The sequence below is a fragment of the Filicampus tigris genome, chromosome 3 (assembly GCF_054856515.1).
Source record: "Filicampus tigris isolate MCC_2025a chromosome 3, RoL_Ftig_1.0, whole genome shotgun sequence".
NCBI lineage: Eukaryota > Metazoa > Chordata > Actinopteri > Syngnathiformes > Syngnathidae > Filicampus > Filicampus tigris.
The window spans coordinates 20,180,038-20,205,720 of NC_141219.1; the positions used below are offsets into that span (position 1 = coordinate 20,180,038).

Consider the following 25,683-nt stretch of genomic DNA (forward strand, 5'->3'; position numbering starts at 1 on the left):
TAAACGTCTTTGTTTCGGCTCTGATTCACTACCGTACCAAAAAAATAAATAAGTCCCTCCCATCCCCAACACACGAAACGAACAGTGATCATTAAACAGAATACTAACCTTATTCACGGAACAAAAAAAATGATAGCACAACAATAACACATAAGTAGGTGAAACAATAACTACTTTAAATTATGTACTTCTATGTACTTCCTGTAGGCATACTGAGAATTCCAGTATCAACACCGGCAATAGTGTGAGAGAAGCTAACGCTATATAATTCTATTTTTTTTATGTATATGTATGTATTATGTATAGTATTTTAAAGTTCCAATCCTGTTTTTCCATCGGTGTGTGCGTGCGCGCCATTCAAGCCTTTAGTTTCCAGGCAGCTTGTTGTAAACCTTGTCATACTCTGCCCCCATGTGGAGAAATGCAACAATGTTGAAATAAACAAAATACAGTATAGGCAAATCAGACTGATGTACAAATATGATATTTATTCACAAATTCAAAAATGTAACCTGTAAACTCCAACTTAAAACCATTCAAGGCTTCAGTTGCGTCCGGTTGACCCAAACCCTTCTGCCCCACGCTCAGTGTCATCAAGTGTCTGAAAAAGATATTTTCATGCAACCATTCATATTAATTAGCTGTAAAGCTTTTAACCATGTTCACAGAAGGTTTCTTTGGCTTCTTACCTCTTGTTCAATCAATTCTGGGTAGACGATTCTCTCACACACCAGCTGAGCAACCCGATCACCTTTTTTAACTACAAATTTGGATATTACAACATAACATTGTGTTAGATGAAAAATCCTTTAACCTATATTCAATACAAAAGTCAAGATGTTTAATGCTGAAACTGATTAACTTGATGTTTTTCCCTTTATTACATTTCTGAAAAAAGATGGCTCCGAGTAGTTAAAAGTTAAAAAAAGCTTAAAAACTGTTTGGAACATTCATCGGGTGAATATAATGAGTGGAAAGGGGTGAGTGTCATCATTAGCTATAAAAGGAGAATCCCCAAAAGGATCACAAGCAGAAAGTATATAAAAATAGCATAAGTTTTTACTTATTACCTTTTTTTTTTAAACTTTATATTTAAAAGTTCATAATAAATAGCAATGATGTCATCCTGTTTTTACTTTGTTTTCTTTAGTATTATTGACCCAAATCATAGCCTATGAGAGGTCAGGAACTCACCTTCAAATGTCTGTTTGCTGAAGTTAAATAGGACAACACCAACATTCCCTCTGTAGTCCTCATCAACAACTCCAGCTAAGAATACATAGGGGTTAAAATCAACCTGATGAATTAGATTACAGCCGAATTTTATGTCTTTTATCATATTAAGCAGGAAAAACATGGATGGTGTTTATGTTGGTGGTATAGAAGAATAGAGGAATCTGATATTCCACTCACCTCCAACGTCGATGAAGTGTTTTGCTGCAAGTCCAGATCTAGGTGCTGAAAAGAAAGAAAAGTAAAGTTACTACCTAATAAAAGTCACTGTCTATTTGTGAACAAGAAGTGGTGGGTTGCGTTTTATTTTATTTTTTTCATGTGTGGATGTGCGGAAAAAGAACTCACCCACTCTGCCATAACAGCCGTGTGGTACTGCTATCTGGATGTCAGTTTTCACTACGGCCTTGTCCATAGGGCCGATTGAATAATCATAGGCACTGTATATGAATGAATGAATGAATAAATATTTGTTTAATTTTACTATCCTTTCACCTTGTTGGTGACCAATGCATAGTCTGTGATTTTTGATCTGTACTCATTTTTCTTAGATTGCTTGTACAGTCTTTTGACAGCCAGCACTTCTTAAATCATGGTTCACTAACCTTTTTGAAACAAAGTATAAAAGTGTAAATCACCTCTTCGTAGCTTGTCTCTACAAATGCTATATGGCTTGTTCATGCGCGCAAAACAGACCTATGAAATAATCATTTTTAAATGGTCATTTCCAAATTCAAACTGATGGTGAAAAAAATACCAAAAGAAAAAAACATTGGAATATTGGATGCAGCTTTCATCATCAATAGGCCAAATTGGTAACTCCTGTCTTAAATTAAAAGACAATTATTCTCCGTGGCCAGCGGAGAATAATTGTATAATTGTTAAATGAAAATTGTATGATAGATTCAGAAAATGATACGACTTTCTATTCACTCTGCATTTACTGCGAGCAATAACTGACTTAACTAACTTCAATGAAGTTTCATCACATTAACATCGGCATAACAGTTAAAATGCATAATAAAGACAGCAAGATGGACATATGGCCAGCATGGAGCCAGAAAAAGAAAAAGAAATGAGTGGAAGAAATAACCTGTAGAGATCATATCCAGCCGCTTTTGTGGAGCCTCTGGTGGGTGTCGTGGCATGCTCCGACAGCTTGGCGAAGCGAAGAACGGATCTTTCCTCGGCAGGGCTCGTTTTGCATCTTTTCGATGGAGAGCCTTCACAAGCATCTGCAATCTCTAGGACGGGCATGTTGGCAAGATTAGAACCGATACAACGCGAGAAAACAAAGAGCGACAATAAAACAAAAACAATAAAAGCGAATTTGCATCACTCGTGTCTAGAGTAAAGAGAAGACTGCAGTGAATGAACGTCCTCCCGGCTTTTTGTATAAAAATCGCGGGCTTGACATTAGCCCCGCCTTCAAAACATTAATTCTTTATATTTGTACGACTAAGAAGATGTGTACGAACCAGAACTGCTTGAGATTAAACATGAATATATTTACAACACGTTCATATACATTTTAATCGAAAATACAAAGATTTACGCGTTTCTTAGTAAAATATATGTGGAATATACGTCACAATGACGTTGCCACGTCTAAAAACGCGTCACGGTCATTATCTCGCGAGAGTTCATCTGTATTGACTATTTACGACTTCGACATAGAACAGACGAGAAATGCATCTAACGTTGTTTTCGCGCCATAGCAAAATAAACGAGATGCATTTGTTGCTGTCGTCTACGTGTTCACTTAACAATACAGATCCATTATGCTAGTAAACACATCGTTCCCTGAAATGCTAATGGAGCTTTTATGTCACGTAGCTATTGATGAGATCGATGTTCCTCTGATGCTTGCCTTTGTTATGATTGATCATCCGAAAGTGAAAAAGCCTTCTTGAAAGACTCGAACAGAACAGGTTTCTGAGAGAGTGTGGACACATTACTGTTAGTGTCAATAGTGTCTGCTAACGAGCCGAGGACATTACAGCGTGTAAAAACTAGATATTGCTTTTGAGCACTGAAGCCAGCGCTGATGTCGCCGCCATATTGGATGTGATCGGGGAGTCGCCTCATTCGTTTGCAGCGTGCAGATGGACCAACCGCACAGGTGATCAAAGTACCGGTACTTACACTCTCTTATAACTAGTTAGAAGCAGATGCATGGATATTTGTGTAAACATAGATAGAAAGAAAATAACGATGATGATGACTACTACTACTACTAATAATTATAATAATAATAATACCACTACTACTAGAACTACTACTAGTACTACTACTACTAATGTGGAGACTCATTTGCTTTACCAACGTAATCTTGTGAATTGCCCAACCCCCAAAATGCTAAAATAATAACTCAAATATAACGACTGACAAAATACACTTTAACTTTGTGTGCGTGTGTGTGTGTGTTTTCTTCCAAATTAGACAGAGTGTTTTTGCCTTAACTTTATGCTCTTTGAAGGTTATAGGTACAGTACCGTATGTCGTAGTTCAGTCAATTTACTTGTGTTAGTTTACGTTACGGGCAGATCTGCCACATCTAAAATGACGGGCGCGCTGACGTATCGCAGTAACGGGCCAATCCGCCAAAAGATATCTCTAAAAATACGTGTCTATGGCAAACACCTGTAAGTATACGCTTGTCAGCCAATACTGTTTAGTTCCTATTCCGGCATTACGCAACGTAATAATGTAAGTGTAAACGATATGTGTTGTAGCTGAATAGGAATATAAACATATGAACATATTCCTTATAGTATTTCTTGAGAGGTTTTACTTTGCACAATTTGTTTTAAAATCATGACGTTAAAAATAAGTAATTGCCGATCCTGTGTTAGTGTTGTGGCCCCAAAACGCACTTTATCCACAATACGTCCGCATTATGGTTTGAAGGAAAACAGTTCTCAGTGTTCGACAAAGCTCACTACTGCCTCTAAAGCGTATAGTAGTACGTATTAATTCACAATGGTCAAAAGGCCAGTGTAGGCAGCATTGTGTTCTCATAAGTATGTTCGACTCCTATTGTCATATTATTATATTTATTTATCTAAGTTGGAGCCCATTTTAAATTATGAAATTTCAAACGTCCTGTTTGAAAATATCCAACTATTAATGTTCATTATATTATGTTTAATATGCACTGTATCTCTTAGCAAACAATGCTATTAAATGACAGACAAAATTAAGAACAGCAAATTTACTTTATTTTAAAATGATTTTTTTCAAGAACACACAGAAGTACACTTAAATAGAAAGACATTGCATACAGTCAGAATCATTATGAAGCACTGATTATCTATACAAACCCTTAAGGAGGAAGTCAGCCCAAATATGTATGCAGTATATAAGAGAGTATGTTCTATGCAGGCCCACTAGTTGGAACAAGGCATTCTGATAAATATTGCGTTTGTGGAATAAGAGTTAATCCACCCATTTTCAGCCATCTCAGGCGGCGGCCATTATGTCACTTCTGTCGACTGAAAATTACATCACAGTTGCTCAGGGCTCAGGTAACGACCAATCATAGCTCACCGCGTAAGATGACTAAAAACGGGTATAATTTGCTGCTTAACTCATATTCCACAAATGCAATATTAATCAGAATTCCTTGGGTTGACTTCTTTTTTAAGTATATCTAAACTGAAATAAAATATGGCATGCCTAAACTTAATTAGATAGTATAGTACATTTTTATTTTAGAACAAAATAATGACACCTATTATCATCACAGTTCATGCGTTTAAATCATTGATGAGAAGTTGTTTCCCCCCCCCCAAAATACAAATAAATGCTGTTAGACTCCTACTATATACATTTATTTCACAGTAACAGGTCCTGGGTGTACTGTACCTGCGTGTACAGTTTATTTGAAGGGATCTGACTGTGGTTGCAGGATGTTTGATGTGTGCATCTTATGCATTTAAAACAATCCATAAGTGTCTGTTATTGATATTGTGACCTCAGAAAGAGTCAGAAAAGTATTTCCTTGTAGTGAAATGAGCATTGCTGCCCGCTGATTAGTAATAACCGTGTTTTTGTTTCACATCTAAAGGTTCTGGAACGGTCTTTGAACATGGCTTATCATCTTCAGCGTAAGCATTTATTTCAAGTACGCACACTCGTGTGCAAGGCTCTCATGAGTAGAAGGTGAGCACACTCTTGTGGTTGCCTCTGATGAGGATGGTGGGTGGGAGGTCCTTGGTCAGAATGTCCAACCAGGCCATGTAGAGGAAGTCAGAGATGGTTTCTTTTCGTGCGATAGGCATGCTCCTGTATGGGGATCATACAGGAGACTCAGTCAGATGCTTTAACAGATGAGTTCAAGTGTTTCTTGTGCTAAAATGGTTGTACTTACACCACAATCAGGTTGGCTGATTTGGAGTTCTCCTGAAGCAACTCATTCAGTCGAACCTGCAGGTTGGTCTGTAAAGCAAAAGCGGCTTTGCTCATTAATGACTTTCAATCAAGAATAATCTTTTGGTTTTATGTGCACTCCAGTAAGAGCAGGTGGTAGTGTCCCACCTTGCATAGTTTTGCGTTCTCTCTCTCCTATTTAATACATTAGAGTGATACAGTTGTGAGATTCTTTCAACCAGGGGTGTCAAACATACGGACCGCAGAGAGAGAACACAAACTGCAATTTTTCTGCAAGAGTGTTGCTGTTGCTAATTTTGTCCACTGGAGGGCGCCGTGACGACACGTTTAATGACATTCTGAAATCAGCTGACTCAAGATATGACGCCTCTTGTGAAGGTCAAAAGATGCCAAGTTTCAGGAGGAAAGTAAGCCTACAACATATAGAATGCTGTGCCACCTTTGCACTGTTAGGAATACAGTTCTGTGAAAATGAATTTCGAAATATTTTAAGAAATTGGCTATTGCAAAATAACCAGGCAACTTTTTCAGTTTAAAAGAAGGTGGTTTGGCTGAACCCTTTTATGGGTTTTTTTTCAACTTTTATGTGTTTTTATGTAAAGGCAGTAGCACAATTGTACCGTCTTTCTGAAAAGTTCCCACTTTAGTTTGTATGGCTCAGTTGTGGTTGTCAAGATTTCCAGATGGATGTTAAAATGTATGTCAATTAAAAATGATTTTGAGATCGCAGTCAGTGTTTTAAATCTGAAACGATGCTGCATATTCTCTGATCTGGGCTAATTCAAAATGATGCGATCATGCGTGCATAAGCTCTTCAAATACCTTCTCCTCGAATTCATCCAACTCGTCATCAGTAATCTTCCAAGGCTGTGTTTTCCGCATGGCTTCAACCTGCGTACTTTCTTTGGTCCTCTCGTGAAGGCGGAAAGGTCCAATCATGTCCTCCAACTTCTTCAAACTGAGAGCATACAAATAAGAACGTGAGGCACCTGGGGAAGACGTCGGACCAAGGTGATTTTCCAACATATACCTTTCGTTACGGGGTTTGACATGGATGTCATCGATGACTATGATGTCAGCGCATTTGATTCGGAACTTCTGCAGTAGCAACTTCATCCTGCAAGACAGAAAAGGCACACCGATTATCCATTAAATGGATGTTTATTCACCGACCAGGAGCACCTCCTCTAATTTCATGCCTTCGCCTTCGGCACTCCGCATTGACAGTTAATCAGACCCACGCTTGTTAGGCTATAATTGATAGTGAAACAATTAGCTGATTCCACTCACTCCTCTTTATCCAGCTCGCTGCGTCCGGGCTGCCCTGCAATGAAGATCCTCATTTTGCAGTCTTTCCACTTCTTCCTGGTGGTGAGGATGTAGGGCAGCAACAGAGTGAGACCTGGGAGAAAGGCAGGAATAATAATGATACATGCTGCTTTTATAGTATGGAATATTTTGATGTGGTAAATTGGTGCTGTTTTTGCCTGGGAAATTTGCAAATTTCACTTGACTGGACCGAAAAGTGTTGTCTATTTACTCCAAATAATGCCTCTTTGGGCCATTGATGTGCCTCATGTATAATGACAGTAAGAACAATGAATTTCTCTTCCACTAGATGGCAGAAGGTACAATTAACCTGTGTGTCCAGCTGTTGCCATTTATACAATACAGTAGCTTTGTGTACAAGTGGACCGTCCCAGATATCAAACTATGTCAATTTGTAAGTTGATTGAGATGAGATAACTGTTTTGTTTTGATTGTTATATTTTCGTTTGATGTGTGCTGTGAGATTATGTGCCTTGGTTCAATAAAGGTTGGGAAACACTAGCGTGAGCTTCACGCTGGGACTTTACACTTTCAACTATATGATGCGAAATCTTTCAAACGAGTCAGCAATTTGTTGTCCCTCAGTGATACCATTTGCACCTGCAAGACTGCTGCAAATATTCTGTAGTTCTTTATGAAGTGCAGGAGTAAACAACACAAGCATCGCCCACCTCCATCGTCGAAGAGCCACCACACGTCTAGTGTTCCTTTGGGCTGTTTGGTTTTAAACTGAGCACTGGCCTGCACCAGCTTCTCATTCATCTTGGCAACCTGCGGTGGTGGGGGGCCGCACACCGACACTGAGGAGGAGACATGAGAGGAGGCATTGTAAATCGCTGAGTGAATGCGGAGAGGGAAGACGGAGGAGGAAATGAGTGCGCATCAGCAGGAAGAGACATCCGTTACGTCTAATGCTCCACAGAGGCAGGGATGCGGATTAGGTACAAACAACAAGGCACCTGTCATCAGTGGTGGCAAATGTACTCACACTCTGTACATTAGTAAAATTATAAATACTGAGAAAAGTAGGAATATAGATTCAACACCTGCATAGGTAAAAAAAAAAAGAGTATTCACTGAAATAGTGAGTTAAGTGCAGGAATGAATCTTTTAAATCAATTGTGCTCTAAATCACGGTTTAGTTCCTATTTTAACATACAGGACTGGACCATCTATCCATCCATTTTCTACACTGCTTATTCTGTTCAGAGTCACTTGGGGATAGACTACAGCCTTTCCTAGCTGATTTAGGGTGGAAGGCAGACTACATTTTGGACTGGTCGCCAGTCAGTCACAGAGCACAAATGGAGACAAATAACCATTCAATCTCACATTCACACCATCACTGGGTGGGAAACACTCAGCACTATTTATTTATCTATTTAGCTTGAGTGCCAGTGCATCTGCATGTTAGTAAAGTATAAGTAAATCAGGTCTCATAAGTCACATTTTGGTGAATTTCATATTTTTTCAAAAATCTATACTATTGGTCAGTCCACACGCATGGCACGCAATTATTGACCAATCAAAAGTGTTGAAAAGGCATTGCTTTCTTTCACTATGCAATGCTAATGGTTGAACAAGCTTGACATTTTTGATGTTTCCAGAAGAGTGACCATTTTAGAGGTACAAGCTTTTGGCCAGATGCAAGCGAAATGCTATTTATATTAAATGAAAGATTGATAGATTCTACACATTTGGACTTAGACCACTATTGCAGTAAAATTTTAGTGACTGCCAGAAAACTTGAATGACTCTCCTGCAAATGACAAAAATAGAGTTAGCTGCCACTAGTTGTCAGGGGCTCGATATATATAAGTATTAAATTATAATTATTATTTGCTGAAACTTCTCTGAGTAGGCATAATAACTTTTTTGCAGATTTGGAATAATATTCAGGACAAACATATGACCTCAATGATATTAACATTTTCAGCAAGTTAATTTTTTTGAAAATGTATAAAATGAGTTTGTGGTTATTTTGTTGTTCGCAAATTGTATTGTATTGTCATTAGCGGCAGAGGTTGAAACAAGTTACAAGCTTAATTTGACAAAATAAGGAGTAAAATGTTTAAATATATATTTTCAAATGCAGGGAGTAAAAGTAAAAAGTTGCCATATAAAAAAATACCCAACTTGGCAAGATGCAGCTCTGTGTGTGTGTGTGTGTATATGTGCGCCCTTCGTCAGTACTCACTGATTTTCTGTTACACCCCCACTAGGAAGAAAAAAAACACTTTCCGCTCCCCAACTCTCCACTGTGACTATAAATAGTATAATTTCTAAGTAAAATTATTAGAATTACGCTTATGCCTTATTACAGTAACATTAAGGAAAACAAAAAAGAAATACATACCAACTTACAAAAAACTACTGACATTTTTTTAGTCAGTCACAGAAAAGATTTGAATTGCAATTTGCCTGAGACAAGAACAAATAAATAAATACATGATACATGCCTCACTGCCACCTACCGTAGTGCATGTACAATTACAACTTATTCTATACAAAAACACGTTTTCTAGGTCTCACACACCCACCACCCCCATACCCCCCTCCTCTGGCATCGCAATGTGAACCTATTTGAGAAGAACAGGTGTATATACACATTGGGAAAACTGGTTGAATTGACTCAATTTTACTTCATCAAGTAGTTCCATGAAATGAAATCATATGGGTCAAGATACATGTTTTTAAGTAGACTACACAACTATTTCAAAATATATCTGATCCAGATGATTTTATTTTGTACAATCACTGGATGAAATAAAATAGAGTAAATTCAACACACTATTTTTTTCAGTGTAGATGTTGGAGCAAACAAAGTATTGGGTTAGGCTACTCCCCTAGACCAATCTTTTAGTTCACTTATATCCTTACGGGACTCTGGAGATGTTTCCAAAGAAGGACAGAAAGGCATTGCTTCCAGTTGGCAAATGCTCTTCAAATCCAAGACAGTAGATTTAAAGTGGTGTTTTAAGGATTTATCGCTTGATACGGCCTTTAAAAATAGAGTGCATTAAACCTTACCTCGGGTGGTGAGCACTTGCTGAGAGGATTTTCTGGACTTCCTGAACAATCCTTTGGCTTTGACTCCATTTGACATGAAATCACTCTCCAGTTCCTGTTGCTCTTTTGCTGACTTTAGCATTTCCTCTGAAGAAAACATTTACGATACATTCATATATTTGCCTATTATTGTGGTTACTGACATACTGCCATATAGTTACATTTATTAGAACTGCAATTGACAATGCTGAGAGATGTCTTATATACTGATGCAGTGCAATTCTACCACAAAATACGCCCACAATAATGCTCTTAACATTGCACTTATAGACAGATAGATACATATAGCTAGCTAGCTAGCTGCCGAGCAGTGAACATTGTCTTTCGTTGGTTAAAATGATCACGTAATGCATACATTGTCCCAAATGGTGCTGCTCGAGACTCAAATAAATGATATACATATACATCGGAGTTTCATACTGACCTTCAGCTTCAACTATATGAGAAACATCAAGTCCCTGGTTCATTCTCAAAATCACTGTGCCATATTCAAAGTCAAAGGCATCACTGTCAGAAAGAAAAACAGACTTTTAGTTTCATGCAAGTAATAGTTCTGTTTTAATTATTCATAACAAATGTGTGGGAGTTATGTGAGGATTTATGTTAATAACTTACTGCAGCACTCCCACATAACTCTGGACTGCTTCTGAACCTGAAGTCTTCCAATTTCTTTTGAAGCCTATCATTAGTATGTTGGGCTTCATGCGGCCAAGGCCTGAGGCCTGTCAACATGAACATGCATTGTTAGGCCGTCAATCACATAGTGGAGAAATGAGCCTGCTTTGGCTCAGTGGCAGAGTGCATACTTGTAGCTACTTTAAGATGTTCACTCCATTTCTTTCTTTACATTTCTGGACCAAACATGACCACCACAATTTTGACTAGATACTGGATAGGATAGATCATTTAGGTTTTGTATTTTGACTTTTCGAACCACAGTTTCTTGGATTGATTTTGAATTGTTCAACATTCAAACTGTAGGTCAATTTTCGAGAAAACAAACTGTTCTGGTATTTTTCATACATCTTCTGCTCACTGCCTATTGTTCAGGGTCACATGTGAGCCGGTGACTATCCCAAGTGACTGATGCACACTGGAATGGTCAAGAAAAATATCGCAGCTGTTCTGTGAATTCATGTATGCCCATTTTCGTCGTTTAATTTTTTTTTTTTTTTTTTTTTTTTACATTAATAGAATGTCTGGGACACGGACACCCAGTAAACAACAAACATAAAAAAGTCTGTTACTGTATATTCTCCCATAACTGTTTTGGATTGAAGAGCGCTCTGATTATGGATGAATCCCAATGAGCTGTTATCAGCTGTTATCGGCTATCACGAGCTAGGAGTTGGTTGCCTGAGGCTTTACAGTTTTCATTTCTAAAACAATGCGAGAGCTCACCAAAAGACAATTTTTTTGTCCATGTGTAAAAATAAATAAATTGGGATTTTGTTGTTGTTTAATATTACAGTGACATAAAGCAACAATGCTTGTGGATTATGACATAAAGATACTGTAAGAATGTCATTTTATAGAAATACTTTCTTTGTGATTAATCAACAAATGTTAACTATCACATTGTTTCCACACTGTATCAATTTGCATCACTCCCAAACTCAACCAAAGTGAATCGAACCATTCCACTCTTAAATGATTGTTTTTGAATCAAATCACAACCCGTGTACCTAGCTAGTGACTATTGAATCAGCCTCATGCCAGAGATTCCCAATTCTCCAGTCAATTTATGAGAAGACAGTATTTCTTGGTATTGTACATAAAAACAAATAAAAGGACCAAAAAGTTTTCCAGTTTCCCAAACAAAGTTGTGTGGCCGGGCTGTTTTACTGCTACAAGTTAAGAGCAGATCAATTCGCACATCCTGTGTCTCGGGGCCCTGATCCAGAACAGTGTTAATCAATTATAGCCTTTAAACTGACGCACTATTTGAAGTCAGACATCCTGACAATGAAAGGCCTTATCTGAGGTGTGATAGTGGAAACCATATGATTGTTTTCCTGCTTCTCATTAACTCTTTCCGCATCTTGCCAGATCCTCCAGAGCATAGCAATAGATACTCGGTGTATCTCTGAGGGACAACATTGGTCAATAAAAACAGCTTCTGCTATGTGTACATTTCATTCTCCAGTTATAGATTAACAAAATGGAATTTTCTGGGTCAGTTGGTTTATTTTTTTGGTGTCACATTATTATACCGACCTGCAGCAGGGTTTCGACTCCTTGCCGGAATTTTTCATAGGCGATGGCTATGTAAAATGCTTTACGTTTCGTCTTCTTCAGCCATTGCTGGTTCTTCTCCATGCCAGCGTTCATTTCTGGCAAGGCCTCTGCTCTTGGACCCTGGAGAGATTAAGTGGACATAAATTGCCTTTGCTGATCTACACAAATCTTTGCACTTCACAACAATACGATCTGAGAATGTGACTTTACCAAAAACACTTCACAGGTGAGACAGAGTCCATAGTTCTTAGTAATAGAGTGAGCCAGGTCGAGCAGAGCTGGCCTGGTGCGAGTGGCCCCTGTCAATGCCAAGATCTGGGGCCTGAAAAAAAAAAAAAAACCAGTACGCGTCAAAGCAATCAAACACACCTTTATTTCAAATAATGACAACATATTGGTATTTGAGGCTGGATTTTTTACACTGTAGTTAATGTGAACCTTTTCCAAATTGACTTGTTTTCATCCATTCCATGGATGTGTTACGACAACAGTGCAACAGGAGAGTTCTGAAACGCCTTGTCGTTGTGTGCTCGAAGTACACCGATCAACGATGTACCTAATCTACCAGTTGTTAGCAAGTGCAGTGTTGCCTCACTGGTAAAATGTAGTTGTCCAACCAGTGAGGACAAAAGTCTTTCTAAATATCAATATACACTAGAAAGAAAATTTGGTTTCACTGATTGTAATGACATTTGACGCCATCATATTTTAGATTCTCATGGTTATGTACAGTTTTGTGGCACTCTGCTGTATGGTATAATTGTTGTCCAATTAAATGCTGTTCTCTATATGTGTTGTCATGTCAGTCTAATCTGCCCATGGCCTTCAGAATCAGTAGTGCCGGTCCATGTAACTTAAACTACATTAGCAATGGCTCTGTTACTTTAGCTACTCAGATTTCAAATTCGTCCTCACGAGGCTAACAAGTTGGCGCGTGATGTCAGGTAAGTCGGGTAAGTGCCCACCAATGGCCCAAAAATGCTACTGCTTAAAAGCACAATACTGCATATCGTCGCTGTCCTATGAAAAACACTTATGTCCATATTTTTTTAATTTTCTTGTTTTTACGTGAATGGGGTTTCCACGTTACAGACATCGCATTAATGTGCAAATTAAACATGTTTCCAAAATTGGACATATAGATGTTGGATATATAGATGGAAATGTTTTTTTTTAAAGCTTATAAACCCTTTACCTGAAGTTCTTGACGTGATCTTCTACTCCAGCTAGAGAAAGAGCATTGCTGACCGCACTGACAAACGTCACCGCTTGAGTAGATGAGCCCCAGTTCACGTCTGCAGAGGACCATAATGGGTGAGTGCTACTGCTAACATATCAAAAGTCAAAGGGCAAAATAAGGCTATAATGCACACAAACAGCTCACCTGGCTTCTTGACAGTGACATAAATGTAAAGGAGGATCTCGATGCCGTAAGTGAGCAGCGCCGCCCACCAGTTGATGACAAACATGACAGCGCAGCACAGAGCAGCACCGAGCAGGGACAACCACATGTTGTAGTATTTGTACGCTGGTCGCCAACCTGGTGAAACATGAGCAATGTTAGCAGTTAGGTGAAACAGAAATTGAAAGTGATTAAATAAACACACCTGCTTAAGATGCATAATCGAATGCCATTAAACAAGACCCCTATCAAACAATTTGGCCTTTAAGAAAGGGGGATTCCCCCATCTGTGGTCCCTTCTCAAGGATTCTCATTTTTCCCCAGATGGGTTTTCTGAGTTTTTCCTTGCCCTCCTGGAGGTTAAGATCAGGGGATGTCGTTTATATGCTGTCAGCTATGGGCATGCGAAGCCCTTTGAGACTTTCCTGTGATTAAGGGCTATAGAAATAAATTTGACTTGACTTGACTTGAAAATAGTCTAAAACCAGGAGCTGCAAACATGTACAGTATCTCTGACTACAATGATACTGGGATGAATGAGATGAGTTTGATTATTTGGTGCAGTGTTCCAGTCATTTGGGGCAGAAAATTGAAAAGACGATCGACCAAAATTAGTGCAGACTTTGGGAATGAAGAGGTTGACAAAACTGCTTGGATAAAGAGTGCTGCTGATAAAACTGCTTGGATAAAGAGTGTGGGTTGTGGTGTGCATGGTGAGCAGAGAGCAAAGATAGGGTGGGGTCTTGTCACTGAGTGATTTATACTTGTAGATACACATGGACAGGTGAAATGTGAAGAGATCATCAGGTGTTCTGCGGGAAACAATCTAGGTTCCCTTAACTGGTCTGAAAATTGGTACAGTTTTTATTTGCAATACTACTCATAATGTGTCTTTGTCCCTCTATCTAAGCCAGTGTACAGTATATGTAGTGTGATTAAGTGCATGTATACAGTAATGTCTATTGACAGGCAAAACAATGAAATTCTCTCCCAAGGTAGGTACATAATTAACCTGCATGCTGTGAGATTATTCCAAAGTACAATTGCATTAATTAGCAAGCACTGATTTATAATCCGTTTATTATATTATCAGTATTATATAATTACATATACCTCCAAATTAACCAAAGATATTTCAATATCTTAAATTTCGTCTTCTTCATGACTTTTTTTTGTTGACTGGCTGGCAGAAATAATGTGTCACTTCTGCCTTGAGGTGTAGTGTGTGCATCTTGGTTCAACTTTAAGCATTCACTTCCATTGTTTTACACATCACTTGGTACTCACCTGGAGACTTTGCGTAGGATGCATGGAAGCAGGAGAAATTGATAAGTGCGTACGACGCCAAGAAGAAGTTTGAAATGATAGGTGCGATGGTATTGAGATTCCCTATGGAGACCAGAAGATGAAACATTCACAAAACAATCATTTCAATTTCAAAATTGTTGAATAACTACATTTTTAGTTTTAATTACTGCATCCTAAGATAAAAATGAGGACAACTGAACATACCGATGAGAATGAAGGCCACAGAAATGAAAAAGGTGAGGATGTAACCACGGATGGGCTCATCGTTCTTGCCGTGTCCTTTGGCAAAGAAGTGCAGGGCCTTGTAGATGTTGTCTTTGCACAGCGCCTGAGGTACAAATCAAAATGATGCATCAAGGGCAGTAATGAACTTGAAATGTATCCAAAAAAGAAAATAAGGTTTTGTCAAGCCTTAAGTTGTAAACTGTTGTGCCTTGAGATATGAGTTTGATTCATGATAATTAATTCATGTATTTTTAAGTCAGTTTAATGTATTTGATATAAACATATAAAATAAAACAAATGATCCAGTTTCTAACTCACCATTGCGCCATTACGATGCCTGAAATTGCTCTACTAGTGGGTGCCCTGTGCTTTCAAAAAAAAATTAAAAAAAACTACAAGCTGCCAGAAGCATATATTGTTTTTGGCAATTTATACGATATGATATGTTGACATTCAGTCGTCAGTGTAATGTGGTTGGAACACATTGCGGTTGTTGGGCCTTCCTCGGGCATTTAAAAAAATAAAAACGTGCGTTATAATGTTTCACCTTCAAGAGGTGCGGGAATTACTGAAACACTCTTAAGTCGGGTCACTTGTTTCTCAAGGCCCCACTGTAGTTCCATATGAAGGAAATGTTTGAGAATGACTGACCTGGAAGACTTTGGGAGCACTAACAAGAGAAGCCAGGGCAGATGAGAGTGTGGCTGAAAAAGTTCCAGCTATGATGAGAGGACCAAAGCCTGACACTAGAGTCATCACCTGATGCACACATCATTAAAAAGAGTGCTTTATTAGAATCCTCATACAGTATGTGAGGCTGACACTTCGTATGAGCTGTTTACCTGGAAGCTGTTCATCGCACCAAATTTGCATTCCTCAACTGCGCAGGAAGAAAAATTGTAGCCAAGCTCACAGGCCGAGATGGCTGATCCTTCACATGGCACTCCAGGACTGATGAGGTCAGTTGTGTTTCCTGTTGCGTCACGCACAACGCTGGCAGCTAACCAGAGAAAAAGATGACATTTTTATAAGAGCAAAATTTTGCATTATTTCTCATGAGGAAAATTTTCTCAAAAGCAAAAGTGAAGGTTGAACTGCCGCCAGAAATGGATCGTGTTTAAGTTCCAAGGGGTCCACTATTCACTTCAATTACTTAAACTTTTTTTGTGTTTCTTTTATGGAATGTTGTACTCACAGACACAAAGGGCCACACCCAGGTAGGTGATACCAGTGATCAGAATAGCCAATAAGGTGCCTTTAGGAATGGCTTCCTGAGGATCCTGGAAAGTAGCACATATTTTTGGAGTCACCACAAAGACAATAAAATGATTCTGTCAAGAAAATAAAGAGTGTTGGGAAAAGTGAGCGTAAGGTTACCCGTAAGTCACCGGAAATGTTGGCTCCTGCCAAGATCCCGGTTGCAGCGGGGAAAAATATGGAAAACACTGAAAAGAATGACTCCCCGTTCCTGAAATCTGGCGGAAAATTCTCTAAAAAGATATTCGCTGTGAACAAAAATACAGAGAAAGTTACATCAAATTTGCTGTCAGAATAAATACAGCGATATCTTGAGATATGAGTAAGTATAGGAGTTTTTTTGGAGCCATTATCTAGCCATTTTTTTGTTTTGAATTGCGAGCGTAAACTTGACATACGAGCGCTGTATGGCTGCAGTGAACTCAATTTAACTCACTTGACAATAAGCAGCAACTTGGAAAATAATGAACAGTTCTTCAAAAAAAAGTGGCTTCAAGCTGTTTATGTTGTTGTTTACTGTTAAACTAAACCTAAAACCAAGGCAATTACAGTGTGTATTTAAAACAGCCAAATAAATGCCTAAAGAAAGGCCGCGCTAGCTTAAGGCTGACATACATTGGAAAAATCCATCAACGTGCAAACAATTAGCATACCGTAGTTGCGGATTTAGAAAGATAATATAACAATACTAACAGGCATTTATTCTTTATTCTCTAAGAAAATGCCTAATATTACAGTATTTTACTGAGTCACTTACAGTTACTAGATCATAGATACGCTAGAGTGCTGTAGCAGTCCGGCTAAGCGACGTGCCTCCATGGCGGCCATATTGACGGGAGTGATGTTCCCATCAAAGGCAATAGGCTACATGGACATTGAAATTAATCCATAATGTGCTCATTTCTCACATGATGTTTATGAGGTTTACTTTTTTTGTTAATGCCAAAATGCGTGCAATCCAATACAGTACATCTGAATAGAAAAAGCTCCAAAAATATTGTTGCCTGTGAAAGGTTATTCCCAGTTTAATTGTCGTAATTGTACTCCATTGTGTGCAACCGTATGTAACACAACATTCTGGAATCCCTTTTTTTTTCGGTTTACTTTTCGTCCACGCACATGGAATGTGCTGACACATTTGCCCCTACTAGCTTAGTGTCGCCCTAGGCAAGCAACTCAAAAGGGGCGTGTCATATCTACCAATGTTTATATCTGTGCTTACCATCCTCATGAAACTACCAAACTGCCAGTGTTCAAGGAAGACACAACAGAAAGAACATCACAATGAATTGAATTGCAGCATTAAATCATGATGTACAAACGGTTTAATTCTTTACATCGTATTTAATTGTCATTCTTACTAAGTTTTTATGAAGTACAATATATAGAGTGCTATTTTCTTTATCAAATACACACGCACAAAAATGTGTATCTCAAGCCACCACTGTTCTGTATGCGCTTAAAATTTACATGTTTATAAGTGTGTAGAGTTGTTTTCTTACCGTCATAATTAAATACCCCCTTGGATTTCTTGTCTTGGGTGGGAGGAATGAAAGTGCCCACAAATACATTCACAATAGCCGCCAGTAGGATGATGAGTAGAACTATCTGGGCCTGTGGATGGTACCAGGATTTGTTTTAATTCATTGTAATAAACATTCCCACAATATGCCTGAGGATTTTCAAACAAAATACTCAATGTGACACTAACCTTGGCTTCCCATTCCATTCCAGCCACAGATATGCCCAACAGCAGCACCACTGTGATGACTCCAACGATTCTAATGTCATTTAATGGATCCACCATGAGTACATCATGCTCCTGCAGCGAGACAACACAATGATGTCACATATATGAGCAACTGTAGAAGTTCGGTTTTTTGTCTCTAGGTATTAATTTATACCATGGATACATTGTTACTTAGGGTAAGTACCCCTGTTTCAAGGGTTAAAAAACCCTAATACATTTTAGGGTACTGTAGTAATATACTGTAGTCCGTAATTGACTCTCCAAAAAGGAAGGTAAAAATTTGCCACTAGATGCCACAAAATGACGGTAAAGCACTACATGAACTCAACTCCGTTGTAATTACAACATACTTCCTTGGCACCATGATACCATAAGATAAAGGCAAAATGATACTTTACATTATATTATTCACTTCCACCGACATGTATATTCGTCAACTATGTTTTTCAACCGGAAGACATGGAAGAGGGTCTCACCCAGATTGTTTGTAAAATTCATGTTTTTAAACTATGTTAATGAATAACAGCAGTGCATCACTTTAACTTTGAGATCAGCGCAGCTTTTGAGAAGAAGATCAAGATTAGGCTTTGAATGTCATCATAATACGATGATAGAAATACCAACACATTTGAAGTCATAGAGACCAAACACTTAAATACAGTATCTGTATATACTGTATGATAAAGGTGACGCAAGAAAATGGGCTTTTCGGTGCTACTGACTTGCCATCACCTCAATATAATATATATCGAAATGCACATGATTAAAATGTGGTAAACCAATGTAATGTCCCCATGTTTTCCTCTAAAATAAACAAATTATATGTTAGTGTAACGCATTTGAATCATCTGCAACCGAAAATCAAGCACAGTTTTTCAGCATGCTGATTACTAAAGAATGGAAAGCGCTTGTTGTAGGCGTTGTGCTTATTTTGTCACAGAACACAATATTCTGTGGATCTTGAATGATCAGTCAAAATGCTTTAAAGCAGCTGGCAATACTAGCAGCTCTGTTTTGAAATCAACTGGGAGTGAATGAATTGAACAGTGCTTTGGTTAATCCCTGGACTAGTGACTCATAGATATGCGGGGGGGGGGGGGGGGGTGTTATACTACCATTTCTAATGGCTTGTATACATTTCTGAGAGTACTGGATTAATTGAATCAAAGATTTGTGCATTGGCCGGCAGCATTTTACGCACCTTGAGTAAATCCACAACAGTCTCAGCAAATCCAACGACATACATGGCTACAGCCACTGCATTGGCAAAGGCAAAAATCAGGCCAATGGAACCACCAAACTCTGGTCCCAAACTGCGAGATATCAGGTAGTAGGCCCCTCCTGAAATTCAACACAAACAAAGTAGATAAGTCACCTTCGTGCAGCTCATTATTTGGTGTCTCATGGGGTGTTTTGACTTACCTCCCCTGACCACACCATTAGTGCAAATGGCTGACATGGAAAGGCCAGTGATCGTTGTCACCACACAACTGAGAGCAATAACCACTATTCCCAAACCTGGAATGTGCACAAATTATTGTTTTCAAATAGACACATGTTTTAATCCGACTACATTGTAGCAAAGTGTCATATTTCAACGTTTTCCCTAGCAGCATGTTGGTCATGTTTGTAGAATCACACACTAGTGGAAAATAGTCCCTTTTAATATAATTCATGGTACATTTGAGACTGTTGGAAACTCTGACTTGTCTCACTTAGAGCTCGTGAAGTTCAATGACCAAACATTTGAGTCAAACATAAGTACATCTGATTACCGCAATAAACTACTGTTTTTTTTTCATGGACCATTTGATCATCAGCAGTACAAACCTGATCTTATCAGCCTGTAAAATCAAACCTCCTAGTTTTCTCAATTGCAATATAAATGGTAAATTACCGGTCACTTTATTGTAAGTTTCCTGATTAATTTTTTCCCATAACATTTTGAGCAGACACATTTGCCTATGATCAATCATTTCCTGACAAAGAAAGTAGGGCTGTCATTGCTTTTACAAGCACAGGCCAAAAGCATTTAGGCCAATAAACCACAAGTTCTAAATCCCAATCAGAAAATACTGAACTGGACTGATTGTGTGCAACACTGACTCACCCCAGCCAGCCTGTCCAAACACCCAGGACAAGCGGATGAACAACATGACGCCCCAAATGTTCAGCATACATCTCACCTGTGGACAAAACATGTCATGGGTGAGGACCGCGATCTACCATTGTAATATATTACAAATGTGCAGTGTGTCATATATACAAACTCATTTGACTGCAGGTGTGAAGGAGGCCCCACTTGAAGTTGGTAATTATGTTTTTTCACCCTACTGTATGACATTTTTGCACACTAGTAGAATAACAAGGGCACAAAGGAGTACATGTTACTCGTGAAGCAAAACTGTACTCGAGTTAACATCAGTGCTATTTAGTAATACTTGTCAACAAGTGCAGAGTTTAGCCTCACTAACTTAGTTGTTCTGCTGGTGGGCCCTAGTTCTTCTACTAGACCACCTGAGTTGTTGTACTAGTGCGAAGAAATCTTACAGTACTGGTAGACCCTAGTGGACAAAAACGTCACCTGTAAGACATTGTCATTCTACCAGTTTGCAGAAATGTCACACAGTAATGGAAAAAAAAACATCATTAGTAAGACAGTCATTCTACTAGTGTGCCCTAGTTTTTGTACGAGTGCGCAGAAATGTCTTACAGTAGCGGTAGGCCGAAGTGGACAAAAACGTCACCAGTAAGATATAGTCGTTCTACTACTGCATTATAGTTGTATAGGGCACAGACATGTCATAAAAGGGGAAGGCAGAAGTGGGAAAAATGTCACCAGTAGTAAGACATAGGCTTTCCACTAACATGCTAATGCGCCCTATTTGTTCTACTAGTGTACAGTATTGTACGGTAGTAGAGGAAAAAATGTCCCAAGTAAAACATAGTCATTCTACTAGTGCGCCCTATCTGTTCCACGTCATTCTATTAGTGCGCAGAAATGTCATACAGTAGTGGAAGGCAGTAGAGAAAAAACATTCCTATGGTAAGACATAGTTATTCTACCCATTCACTCGAGTCACTCTACGAGTGTGACCTAGTAGTTTTACTATTGCACAGAAATGTAATACAGTAGTGGACAAAAATGTCTCTAGTAAGACATATTCATTCTGCTAGTGCACCCTGGCCATTCTACTATAGTTTGGAAAAATGTCATACGGTAGCAGAAGACAATAATGGAAAAATGTCACCAGGAAGATATGGTCATTCTACTAGTATGCTGAATTGTCTTACTATTGCGGACAAAGAACGTTCCAGCGCACGGACAGTTCAGCGCACGAGTAGGATATTGAATAAATATTCCAGTGGGTTTCCATAGACTGTGCTTTTATAAAGCAATGGCAGCCCATCACGGCCCACCATAACTTACTAGGACCCCCCTTATCCAGCCGAACTTGACAGGTCCTTTGCCGCTGTCAGAGGGAACAGCAGATTCCACATCGTCCGATGGGGTGCCGTCACTCCCCTCGCAGTCATCGTCCACCGTGTCTGGGACAGAGATGGCTCCGTTCTGTTGGAAAGGCATTAGAGAAGAGTAATGCGCAGTTTTACCTTAATGGGCTTTACTTAGAAGTAGAATGTGCATGTTTTTATCAGGATGAAGATTTGTCAATCCATTACGCTGCTGTGTGTGTGTGTGTGTCCTTGAAAACGAAAGAGAAAAAGACTAAACTAATTTTAGCATTCTATGAAGATACATTTAGAGCATTAAATGACTCCCTAGCATCTTGTTTAGTCTGACCTCAGTCATGCGTTTTACTTTGTTGTTGCCATGCTGCCGGTGTCGTCTAAAATGCGGTAAATTGCACTAGTGTGCAATTTTAATTTTAAACGGTTCAAAACTATGTGTGCAAGGCCATTCATCATTTCGAGAACTGTTTGTGCCATTTTTGTTGATGGATGAACTTGCATGTTTTTTCTTTATTTTGAAATTTGACAGCAGAGAGAAGTACTGAACACAAGTCCAGAAAGGCTAATATAGTCAAGCATATAAAACACAAATGACCTATTAGCTCATCTCTTTTGCAATAGAAAGCATCATAAGGGTCAAATAAAAGAAGCAGTAAAAGTCTTAAGCCTATCAATACTTAAATGAAGGAATAACTTCCCGCGCCTTGTTTTTATTTTCAAAAGTCTTTCCAGTTAGTTAATAGGTGAACTGTGGACTCATGACGGGAGGTACAAGTACTTTGTTACTGTACTTCAGTAGATGTTTCAGGTATCGGAGCCTTCGTTGAGTATCAAGTTTTATGATAACTTTTTACTTTAACTACCTACAACTACAACTACTATATGTAGCCTACTTTATACTCTTAACTTTGTCAAAATAGCCTCATTACTTTTTTTTAAACAACAAAACATCGGAGAAGAGAGATCCATAGATTCATGGCCTTGTTTAAGACAATTCACAGTGAATATGTTGTGCTTTGTGACAACCTTAAAAACCACCTGCTTCTGGGTTTCTGAATTCTAAGTCTAATCTGAAAAAACATTTTTCAGTAAGGTGTATTTTTTCAGTTGTTACCATTAGCTAATTTTGCATGTTTTTGGTAGTCAATTTAATATTAGCAAAAGTATGGGAGCATGTTTTGATAGCCTTTCCGGTAATTTTGCACAAGGCAAGTTAACAAAGGACTTGAATCAGTGGTTCTACTTTTACAAGTTCTTTTTTACATTAGTATAACGTGGCTACTAGGGGCTGCCACATCTAAAATTATTGATAAAAAATGACATTTCTTATTTGATTAGACATCACTTATTCTACTGCCTGCACTGCATTTCTCATGAATAATGTTCCATTTGTGCCATTTCAGTAGAGTTTTTAGGGCAAGTTTTTTGACGCGTCCCTTTCGAGAGCTTATTAGCGGATATTTTTAACTGAAAACTTTGAAATCAAAGAAGGATTTCCCAAGTAAGGAGGGTCAAGGAGATATATTGAGGAATAATCAAGTTATACTGTTTTACTCTTCTCTAAGGGCATTTTTTTGGCAAGAGTTTCCAAGGTTATATCATTAAAAAAAGTTGCCTCCAAAAGGCCAAACTGAAATTCTCAAAAACAATTTGTGGTGCATTGTACTCAGGTTGAAGTGGCCATTCCAACCAGAGTAAGTATTTTGACACTGTCTTTTTTAGGATATCTTGCTAGCCTGAGTACTTTTTTCACCCCTGGTGGTCTGTCGGGACCTTGACATCAATTCCAAAATAAGTGTCAGTAAGTGGGTTCTCTTCACAATGTGAATGGCACATACGTATTTGTAACTGGACAGAACAGAACAGAACAGGTCATGAATGAGGAAGAAAGCACACTAAGATGACTCACCTTTTGGAAGACATCGTGCAGCTCCTGCAGCGATGGCCTCACAGCCCGGTGACCACTCACGCTCCCCGCATTACGATAGAAGTCGATGTTGGGCACGCGGTCTAAAGTGTCATGACCAAAGGCACTGACCACCGAGGGCCGGACCGTCCGGTAATCGTCATTGTTATCGTAGACCGTCGGCCCATCCAGAGTTGAATCGTAAGCGAGGTTAACGTGCTCCCCGCCGTTAGACTTGACCTTCTCCATCAAGGATGTTGAAGGAACTTCTCGCGTTTAAAGATTCAAGGGTAAAACACCGGCGTTGGTTTGATGTCTTCAGGCATCCAAGAATGTTTTGGAAGAAACGAGCACTCTGACAACTGCTTTATCGACATATATACTCTTGAGTCAAACTTCTTCGAAGAGCTCCTTCTTATATACAGGCTCGATTCTTCTCCCAAGGCTCACTTTTATACCCTACATCACAGGGTCATATGTCAGCTATTTCAGCTATTGGCTAACTCTGAGGATCAACCCTCAGAAAACCGAACGACGGGTGTCAACGATGCCCTTGCTCCATCACAAAGGCATTGCTTAACGATTAACTAAGTCATAAAATGGCAAATGCGAGATAAAGAAGCTCATTGCCTGAGCGCTGGAGAATTGATTACTAATATTATTGTCTGAAGTGCAGGTAACAGCACATGTTGTTCAACAGTGGCACTTTATGGTGCTATGGGTATTTCCTTTGACCAGAACATGTTTTGGATGATTCACCGCGACAGGAAATTCCCATTGAGGAAATTCACATAACTAAACGGCACATAACTAAGCAGCAGAGGAAAGAGAAGAATATTGATGTCTTGATGAATATTTTTATATAGATCAGCAGCATAACGGGAAGAAATAGGCTGAAAAGTCACTTCTATAGTGAGTCTGTGAAAGTTATACAATTGGCGAAATGAATACTATTCGTCATCATACTTTCTGCAGGAAAGTCTTTGAAGGGAAATTGGTGGTTGGACTTGAAGAGAGAAATTAGCCATAAAATGAGAGTTAATGTGAGACCATGAATTACAGGAACATGCCCAAGGCACTTCTCTAGTGCCACATGACTCCTGAACTGCCTTTAAAATACTTTTTAACAGGTAAACTTCCTTATTACTGACACGCACTGTGATTTATGCACCAGTGAAAGGCAGTCTAATGACTCGAATTCTGACCTTGGGGCTGCTTTGCAATGCGGAGAAGTAGTAGACCAGCGTTTGTTTTTATGTACAGATGGAAAGGAAGCAATCTCTGGCAATAAGGCTTATCAGATTTAGGTTGTAACCCTTTTCTTCTGATTTTTTTCGGAATGAGTCATGCAGAAGAGAGAAAATTTTCCATAGTGGCATCCAGGCTTTCAATTCTTATCTTTGTTTTAAGCGCAGGCATACAAGCATATGACTTTGACAGGTGTTGACATAAACACAGATGGAAAAAAAAAGACTGCAGTCTTCTTCGTTGGACACACCTGGTACTTGCTGCTGCCTTCTGTCTGGACATAAACATCCTTCAAACTGGCAGCGCCACTAGACTTTTTTTGTCTGACTTAATTTACAGTCTGCAGGTCACCTCAAACAACTGTATAGTCCTTTTAAGACTTAGCAGTGGGCCCAGCACTCCAAATTGTACAGGCTGCAACAGCACAGGCAGGAAATCTTCATTATATTGTTGAAAGGGCTCAGGAGATGGCACACTGCAGAGTTTTCTAAGAGGTGTCTCTTCGTACTGCAATGTGAACAAGAGAGAAGTGTCCATTGCAGAGAAGAAATGGGAGATATCTTACGTAACATGAAGCAGTCAGTAAAAGTTACTACTGCTTCAATCTCATTGGCCTGATCAGTGGATCCCAATTAGTACTTTTATACTGTAAAACTATGGCAGTAACTGGGACACATATGAAAGTTTTTTTTTTCAATGCTGTTCCATCTGTTGGATTTGCTGAGATGGATAACAACGTGTGGATTTTGCTGCTTATTCATATTCCACAACACAACATTATTCAAAATGCTATGTTTAGACTAGGACATATTGTTGTAAAGTTTTTACAAAATTTTTTACTTGACTTCCCCTGTA

At 38.8% G+C, this 25,683-nt stretch overlaps 2 protein-coding genes and 1 long non-coding RNA gene across 5 annotated transcripts; 1 reads left to right on the forward strand and 2 right to left on the reverse strand.

Moving 5' to 3' along the window:
* Window positions 1-468: 468 nt before the first annotated feature.
* On the reverse strand, window positions 469-3,321 carry dut (deoxyuridine triphosphatase). Its single transcript, XM_086024988.1, has 7 exons — window positions 3,104-3,321; window positions 2,327-2,477; window positions 1,582-1,673; window positions 1,414-1,458; window positions 1,195-1,269; window positions 690-760; window positions 469-601 (listed from the first exon to the last, which is right to left on the reverse strand). Exons 1-7 carry the CDS (start codon window positions 3,186-3,188, stop codon window positions 545-547), a joined length of 576 nt encoding a protein of 191 aa, XP_085881114.1. The 5' UTR covers window positions 3,189-3,321; the 3' UTR covers window positions 469-544.
* On the forward strand, window positions 2,912-7,326 carry LOC147150211 (uncharacterized). Its single transcript, XR_015086057.1, has 3 exons — window positions 2,912-3,355; window positions 5,303-5,397; window positions 6,547-7,326. It is a non-coding gene; the product is annotated as an uncharacterized LOC147150211 (long non-coding RNA).
* On the reverse strand, window positions 4,508-23,829 carry slc12a1 (solute carrier family 12 member 1). Of its 3 annotated transcripts, XM_086024986.1 has the most exons (27): window positions 23,584-23,829; window positions 22,713-22,718; window positions 21,634-21,774; window positions 20,314-20,389; window positions 19,626-19,721; window positions 19,405-19,544; window positions 18,165-18,275; window positions 17,956-18,067; window positions 16,574-16,701; window positions 16,392-16,476; window positions 16,039-16,196; window positions 15,848-15,955; window positions 15,176-15,299; window positions 14,951-15,052; window positions 13,646-13,801; window positions 13,457-13,556; window positions 12,472-12,583; window positions 12,241-12,381; window positions 10,639-10,745; window positions 10,448-10,530; window positions 9,985-10,110; window positions 7,626-7,754; window positions 6,916-7,027; window positions 6,656-6,742; window positions 6,448-6,583; window positions 5,606-5,673; window positions 4,508-5,520 (listed from the first exon to the last, which is right to left on the reverse strand). In XM_086024986.1, exons 1-27 carry the CDS (start codon window positions 23,827-23,829, stop codon window positions 5,385-5,387), a joined length of 3,126 nt encoding a protein of 1,041 aa, XP_085881112.1. In that variant the 3' UTR covers window positions 4,508-5,384. The 3 variants fall into 3 exon arrangements, with proteins under 3 accessions (XP_085881112.1, XP_085881111.1, XP_085881110.1); XM_086024985.1 differs by having other exon boundaries at window positions 6,448-6,742; window positions 22,713-22,715; XM_086024984.1 differs by lacking the exons at window positions 22,713-22,718; window positions 23,584-23,829 and having other exon boundaries at window positions 21,634-22,207.
* Window positions 23,830-25,683: the final 1,854 nt, after the last annotated feature.

Excerpts from the sequence above, each read along its gene's own strand:
- slc12a1 (XM_086024985.1), bottom strand. The coding sequence starts at position 23,829 with ATGGAGAAGGTCAAGTCTAACGGCGGGGAGCACGTTAACCTCGCTTAC. Across the intron at positions 12,584-13,456 it reads GATCACGTCAAGAACTTCAG|GCCCCAGATCTTGGCATTGA; the intron begins GTAAAGGGTTTA and ends TTTTTTTTTCAG. Across the intron at positions 10,111-10,447 it reads TCATATAGTTGAAGCTGAAG|AGGAAATGCTAAAGTCAGCA; the intron begins GTCAGTATGAAA and ends TGTTTTCTTCAG.
- dut (XM_086024988.1), bottom strand. The coding sequence starts at position 3,188 with ATGTGTCCACACTCTCTCAGAAACCTGTTCTGTTCGAGTCTTTCAAGA. Across the intron at positions 1,459-1,581 it reads CGGCTGTTATGGCAGAGTGG|CACCTAGATCTGGACTTGCA; the intron begins GTGAGTTCTTTT and ends CTTTCTTTTCAG. Across the intron at positions 602-689 it reads CAGAATTGATTGAACAAGAG|ACACTTGATGACACTGAGCG; the intron begins GTAAGAAGCCAA and ends TATCTTTTTCAG.